At 47.0% G+C, this 7,849-nt stretch overlaps 1 protein-coding gene across 4 annotated transcripts in view; it reads left to right on the forward strand.

Annotated features, from left to right (window-relative positions):
• The window catches only part of ENTREP1 (endosomal transmembrane epsin interactor 1), an 86,820-nt gene extending 83,099 nt beyond the window's left edge, over positions 1 to 3,721 (forward strand). For 2 of the 4 annotated variants that reach the window (XM_072959521.1, XM_072959517.1), the window contains one exon: positions 1,013 to 1,859. In XM_072959521.1, coding sequence (XP_072815622.1) covers positions 1,013 to 1,216 — 204 coding nt within the window. In that variant the 3' untranslated portion in view covers positions 1,217 to 1,859. Of the gene's footprint in view, positions 1 to 1,012; positions 1,860 to 3,550 lie in introns of those variants that run through there. The other 2 variants (XM_072959520.1, XM_072959518.1) reach the window with 2 other exon arrangements.
• Positions 3,722 to 7,849: the final 4,128 nt, after the last annotated feature.

Raw genomic sequence — 7,849 nt, forward strand, 5'->3', positions numbered from 1 at the left:
CAACAGTAGACGTCTATGAATGTTGGAATTTTCTTACCCAGGAAACCAAGACAGCCTTAAAGACAAAGATCATAATAGAGTGTTAGCAAAATTTAATGTCCCATCTTTGGGGGGGATTAACCTTATAATGACCTTAACATCTCAGAATGGTACAAACTAAACAAAAAAATCGTCCAAATGATTGTTCTGTGATGTTAGCTGGTAATAAAACACTTGAGTTTTTCCCAAGGTGCTGACAACAATGTAGTTCATACAGACGTGAATGTGAATTTTTAAAAAATTAAAACACGACAGATCTCCCCTTATCAATCCCTTTTGAATCAGAGATTTCTCATTTTTGCCATTAGATAATATATTTACAGTTATATATATGCTATATTGCAAAACAGATCTCAGAGCATGAACACTTTTAAAAGTTTTTCCAAATAAATTGGCCTAGTTTTTCTGTCGTTTATCATTTTACTGAAGACTTATCAGATCGATTAAGTGTCACTGGTTTTCATTGACATTTTATGAACTTATCACTTAGGAATGATCCCAGACCAGTGGTTATAAGATTTTCAAGTGCATCAGTATCACCTGGGTTCTTGTTAAAACCACAGATGCCCAAGCCCCAGTCCACCCTCCCGTGTTAGCATTGCTGTGGGGAGAGCAGGGAACCTGCGTTTCTGACAAGCTCTCCTCCCCTCCAGTGATGTGCAGGCCTAGTGAGAATTGCTGACTTGGATCACAGGGAAACTGGAAAAACCTGACGAGACCAATGTTAACTATAAAGTGAGAAATTGCAGGAAACAAATAAGTGTGGCAGGCCTACAGCTGAAGCAATAGAAAATTGGGGGAATTTCTTAGGAACTGTAGCAAAGAGAGAATATGTTAAGAGTCTCTCTGGAATTCCAAGTGGGTTCCACTTTGGGAAAGCTAAACATTACCTGATGAACTGAGAAGGTGGGTGTGAGGATCACATCTGGTGAAGCTGTTGTGACCCCTTATCACCCTGTTTGTTCTCCCGAAGATCATGGCCCCAACACAGCCCGGCCTGCCCCAGGCCCATGTGCTGCCCTCGCAGAGACGGCCTGGCCTGCTGCACCTGCGGAGCTGCGGGGACCTGAGCACCTTTGTCCCGGCGGGGAGGCCGAGAGCCGAGAGGAGGCCGCGGCGAGCGGAGGCTGAGAGGCCGCACAGCCTCATCGGGGTCATCCGAGAGACCGTCCTGTGAGGCTGCGGATCAGGGCCTCTGAGGAGCAGGCAGAAGGTGGGCCCTGGAAGGCAGGGAGCCACTCCCGGGACAGATCCCCTCCTTTACCCTGGAGCTTCCTGGCTGGGAATTGGGGTCCCCCTCTGGGTACCCCTCACAAAGGGGGGTGCTCCACAGAACATTTAATCCCTGCTCTTTGTGCCCCTTTCTGCTTGCCAGGGGAACTTGAGGGTTCTTCTGGGCCCATTTGGCTTTTGGATGAGCCGAGTTGGGAGCCTGTAAGTGAAGCGGGGTCTCCTCTGCTCAGGTCTGCCCTGCGGTGCAAGAAATGGCCCGGGACCCTGTGCCGGCCCTCCTCCTCATGAGCGGGCCCCTTCCCTGGAAGGCAGGTCTGCAGGGCTGCTATTTATAGCTGCCTGCGGCCTGTGCTGCCAAATGAGAGAGGAGCCCGGAAGCAGGATGAGTAATGCCAGTATTCTGCAGTCAAGCCTCCTGTTAGGTCACTTTCAAATCCCACTCTCTTTAGGAAAAACAGAAAACGTGTTCCGTGACAGATTTCAATGAAAGACATTTAGGGAGAGAATTCTTGTTGATTCCATTTATTCATGCTTGCAAAACTAGAGATGGCTGAGGCAGAATTGAGAATAAATATGTTTACCTTGGATCTCCGGGCTCCCTGTGCAACATTTGTTTATGTGGAGGTGGCCAGGCTTTACCTTCCGAAGGGCTTGGAATTTGGATTGGTGGCAGTCAGGTGGTCAGATCTGAGCAGGCCACCAAATCAGCTTAATCTCCAAAGCACCCAAGCCCCACGGTTAACAGTGCATCCTTCATCCGTTCAGCCAGCACTTGGCTTCCCAAAGCTGCCTTCCCTTGGCCCATGAGCAGTAAATCAGTAAAGTGATTACGGATTGAGGATTAGTGCTAAAAAGGATGGAGGCCATCAGAGAAGGCTTCTTTCAGGAAGTGGCATTTAAGCTGGACTGGATTTTGAGGGTCAGGATAGGGTGTTCCAGGCAGAGGGAACAGTCAGTGCAAGGGCACCCAGCACTAGAGACCACAGTGACCGCAGCCCAGGGTGAGGGGAGAGGTGGGAGGAGCCTCAGGCTGGGTTTTATGCTAATAATGAGATATGATGGAAGAGTCTGCAATGGAAGAGTGCAGGTTTAGTTACATTTCAGGTGATCACTGTTCCACGTGGACTTTGGTTTAGGACAGGATCTGGGATGAAGTGGAGGTGAGGAGCAGCAGAGAGGCTATGTGCTCAGAGGCTGGCGGCGGTCCTTGCCGGTACCGCCTGGGCTCCAGGTGCTATGCTGGCAGTATACACCTTCATGTCGCCCTCACAGCCACGTGCGAGGTGGAAGCTGTGACTGTCCACATTTTACAGATGAGGAAAATGAGGTTCGGTAACTTGCCCAAGATCACTCAGATGTTAAGTGCTAGAGATGCCATTCTTGCCCAGGCCACCTGTCTCCAGAAAGCACTCCATCCCTCGATTTGCCAGATAGTAGTTTGCCATTTCGTGTCTCTATAAGCAAGTGGTTGCTGAGACCTCTAGCTTGGTTTGTGGAAGCACAGACTCCTCCGCTCCAAGCCCACAAACCGGGCCAGAGTGGGAACTGGGGTGAGGTCAGGAGACTGAGTAAAGACGCTCTAGTGGCACTGGGCTGGGGTGGAAAGTGGCAGTGGAAACAGGTCTGGAAATGAAGGGGGTTTGGGGGGCTGTAAATAGGCTGCGATCTGGCCCACTTCCCTGGGGTGAGCTGCATTTGTGGAGGAGGTTTAGAGGGGCTTCCTAGGACGACAGTTTCCCTGTTCCATACACCTGTGTCCAGGCACTGAATTCCCCCAGCATGGAAGCAGTCTTTCTGCTTCTCTGGAAGTCCCCGCGGTCAGCAGCATAGCTGTGCACGGGGGCCTGGCCCGCTTCCCCTGGGGCAACCCCTGCCCTCTGTGGGGACCTCCACTGTGCTGCCAGCCTCTCGCCTCCGCCGGTTCGCTGTCTGCATAAACGGCCCGCGCTGCCCCAGCTGGCTGCTCTCCTCTTTACTCCTGTTTATTTTTCCCAGCCTAGTGTCTCCAGGTGAGGCCCAGGGGCTCTCAGCCACCAATTTGCTGCTGCTTCATGGTCCTTCAGGGAGAGCAGGACCGCCTTACCCCTCTCAGCCGTGGCTGGCCTTTCTCACATCTCTAGGTTTATGTTGTTTCCCACCTTGGGAGGGGCATCCTGTTTCGTCTTCCTTCTGACGTCCTCACCACTCGCCTCCAGCTATCACTGCAGACCTCACTGTCTACCCTGAAGGCTCAGGGAAGGCAGATGGGGCTGCAGGTGTGGACGGTGTCTGCTTCTAGCCTAGGGGGACCAGCCCCAGAGATGGTCCCAGCCACCCTGAGGAGACCCCAGCAGTAACCGGAGAGGACGGGAACAGGAGGGTGTCACCATCAGCAGGAGGTGGGACTGTCTCAGCTTTGAAGACTTGGCCCTGCAGCCTGGGGAAAGTCCCACCTGTTTCCAACATCTGAAGGTATTGGTGAAGTCAGACAACTGACTTCCGTCTTGCTTCTCAGACTTTAAGGAATATTAAAGTAAAAATATATGTACTATACATTACAATATATATTATAATATGTAATACAATATTTTATACGTCATTGCCTTGGAAGAGAATGTAGCAGTTCACCTCCCTGTTAGTTTGCTGGGCATAATATCCTTTAAAATACGTAGGCATTAATAATGTGATAGTTATGGGTTCGCATAACTGAATGTATGGGGGAGGGCCCTGTTGCATTTGGAGTACCTTAAGAGTCCAGTCCAGGGGTGATAACAAAGCATGTCAAATATAGTTATCAAAATTACACCAGAAGGTTGATTAATTGTCATGAGGGGTGTTCGGAATTAGTTGCTCTGGTGAAGTGATGTTGAAGGTCTGCGGCTGGCTCGCAGCAGCGCTGGACAGTCAGCGTTGCTTCTGCATCAGTGCGGAGTAGGAATCTGGTCCCCACGCCCTGAGATCGTTGTGGGAGGGGCCGGGACACAGGCTGCTCCTTCAGAGTGTTGTTGCCTCTGCCTTGACCTTTCACGGAAGCCATGTGTCCAAGTGTCTGAGGGCAGAGCAGGACTTTCCCAGGCTTACCAGCTGTTTCGTGCGGACTTGCCAGTGAGTGTTTTTGTCTGGCTGGCAGAAGTTTCCCCAAGACTTGCTTCCTTTGGAGCATCCTAACGGTGAGGTGTAAGGAAGGGGCCCATGGCCCCTAACTGCCTGAGGTTACCCCACTTTACCAGAAGAACTAGCATTTGCTGAACAGCCATGTTTGCGAGGTCTGGTCACTCTCCCCTTCAGTCTGCAGATGGGGAAACTGAGGCAGAGAGCTACGTGCAGAGCAGCAGGAGATCTATGCTTCCAGCTCCCGGACCGGGGCTGTTGGTGCAGGTCAGAGCTTCTGAACTGTTTGGGATGAAGGACCAGTTCTGTTCTCTCCAATCCGACGCAGCAAAAACGTTTGTAAATTATAATAAACTGACTAAAAACTATCTTAGTCAGCTCAGGCTGCTGTAACAGCATACCATAGACTGGGTGCCTTAAACAACAGAAATATTTATTTCTCATGGTTCTGGAGGCTGGGAAATCCAAGAACAAAGAGCTGGAAGATTCAGCACCTGGTGAGAACAGCCACCTTCCTGGCTTGGAGACCGCTGCCTTCTTGCTGCGTCTTCACGTGGAGGAGAGAGAGCTCTGGTCTCTTCATCTTACAGGGGCACCTTACAAGGGCAGTCCTGTCATGGCAGCTTCACCCTCAGGACCTCATCTAAACCCAGTCATCTGCCAAAGGTCCTACATCCAAATACCATCACATTGGAGACAGAGCTCAACATACGGATTTTGAGGGGACATAAACATTCAGTCCACAGCACTGATTTACCAGGGTAAGGAAATAATAGCAATCTAAAAAATACATAACAAATGCAATGCCCGCCCCCGCCTTGTATTAAATAAACTATTTTTAAGAGTAGTTTTAGGTTCACAGCAAAATTGAGTGTAAAGTACAGAGGGGTCTCCTGTGTCTCCTGCCCCCACACATGCACAGGCTCCCCCAGTATCAACATCCCGCAGCAGAGTGATGCATTCTTCGTAACCGAGGCCCCTACACTGACACCTCGTTGTCACTCCAAGTCCATAGTTTACACGAGGGGTCACTCTTGGTGTTGTATATTCTATGGGTTTTAGCAAATGAATAATGACGTGTATCTACCATTACACTATTACGCAGAATAGTTCCTCTGCCCTAAACATCCTTGGCGCTTTGCCAGCTCATCTCTCCCTCCCTGCAACCCCTGGCAACCACTAATCCTTTCACTGCCTCCATAGTTTTTCGCCTTTTCCAAAATGTCCAATATAGTTAGAGTCACACAGGATGAGGCCTCTTCAGATTGGCTTCTTTCACGTCTCTCACTGCTATTAAGTTTCCTCCATGTCTTTTCATGGCCTAATGGCTCTTTTAATTCCCTTATTAGATTATTAGATTCAACCGTCGTAATAGTACTCTAGCCGGTTAACATTTCAGGACAGCCTTATTTCTGAGCTTGCTCTTGTCAGGGACCAGGAACAAAGAGTTCTTGGCTCAGGTCTGTGGCCCATGCTTCGAGTTGGCTGATATCTCGAGCACAGTGTTGAGGAGTAGCGGAGGCCATTGACATCCTTGCTTTGCTCCTGATCTTAAGAGGACATGCCTCTGATGCTTCCTCATTAAATAAGAGCTTAGGATAGACTTTATACGTTCTATCCTAATGAGGGGTACTTACACCTCAGTTCCTAAGTTCTTGAGTGTTTTTTTTTCATGAAGGGGTATTAAATTTTTCTCAGCATTGAGAGGGATAATCATGATTTTTCCTTTTAGTTTTTTTTTAATGTGGGCTGTGATGTTAATAGATTTCTAATAGTGAACCAACCTTGCATTATTGAATAAATCCCTCTTATTCATGGTGTATTATTTTCTGAATGTGATTTTTAGATTCATTGTGTTTGCTAACATTTTGTTTAGAAATTTTCCAATGATATTTATGAACAATACTGGTCGGTATATTTCTTAATCTCTGGGGCAGGTATCAGTGTTATATTTGCTCCATAAGACAAATTATATTTGAGTGAAAGGAATCAGATTAAAAATAATTAAAATAACAACAATGATAGTAGGGGCTATTAAGAAAAATAAAGTATGATAAAGGGGTAGGAGGTGATGGGCATTGTTGCTTCAGAAAGAGTGATCAGGTTAGGCTGCCCTAGAGGGGGTGCTCAGAGAAATCCTCTCTGTTGAGGTGAAATTTAAGCAGAAAGTGGATGAAATGAGAGTAAGCCACATGCCTTTGCTCAGCAAGGGCAAAGGCCCTGAGGCAGGAGTGCTCTTGGTGTGTGTTCAAGGAATACTGTGAATAGAATGGGGTGAGTAAAGAAGAGACTGATAGGAAATGAGATCAGAGAGGTAGCCAGGGACCAGACCATACAGAGCTGTTGTAAGGCCCTTGGTTTTATTTTATTTTATTAATTTTTATTATAGTGTAATTGATACATAATGTTATAAAAGTTACTGGTGTACAATGTAGTGATTCACAATTTTTAAAGGTTATACGCTACTTACAGTTATTATGAAACATTGGCTATATTCCCTGTGTTGGACAATATATCCTTGTAATTTATTTTATACATAATAGTTTGGACTTCTTAATCCTCTACCCTTATATTGCCCCTCCCCCTTCCCCATCCCCACTGGTAACCACAGGTTTGTTCTCTATATCTGTGAATCCGTTTCTTTTTTGTTATATTCACTAGTTTGTTTTATTTTTTAGATTCCACTTATAGGTGATATCATATGGTTTTTGTCTTTCACTGTTTGATTTACTTCACTTAACATAATACTCTCCAAGTCCATCCATGTTGTTGCATATGGCAAAATTCTATTCTTTTTTATGGTTGAGTAGTATTCCATTGTATATACCACATCTTCTTTATTCATTCATCTGTTGATGGACACTTAGGTTGCTTTCATATCTTGGCAACTGTAAATAATGCCGCTATGATCATTGGGGTGCATGTACCTTTTTGAATTCGTGTTTTTGTTTTTTTCAGTTATATACCCAGGAGTGGAATTGCTAGGTCATATGGTAGTTCTGTTTTTAGTTTTTGGGAAAACCTCTGTACTATTTTCCATAGTGGCTGCACCAATTTACATTCCCATCAACAGTGTATGAGGGTTCTGGGGCCCTTGGTTTTAGTCTATGTGTGATGAGACCTGGTTGGAAGGATTTGAGCGGGGGATTAACATGATTTCACCATGTTAATGGGTTCATTCTGCCTACTAGTTGGAAAGCAGGAGACCCGTTAGGAGGCGGCTGCATTTTAATCCAGGAAGCGATGGTGGTGGCTTTTTCTGAGGAGAGCGCAGTGGAGGTCGTGAGTAACATGGCCAGATTCAGACGTGGCTCCTGCCACAACCATTTATGTCCAGTAGATTGTGCCACTGACCTAAGACAATGAAGTTTCTGTCGCTTTCGTAAGTTTCTAGCCAATCGGTGACCTTTCTTTGAACAAACACCTGTATTCTGCACCATGTGCCAGGCACTCTGCCAGGTGTAATGGGTGAAGAAGTGAGCAGGAC

This window comes from Vicugna pacos, chromosome 4 (genome assembly GCF_048564905.1).
Source record: "Vicugna pacos chromosome 4, VicPac4, whole genome shotgun sequence".
Lineage (NCBI taxonomy): Eukaryota > Metazoa > Chordata > Mammalia > Artiodactyla > Camelidae > Vicugna > Vicugna pacos.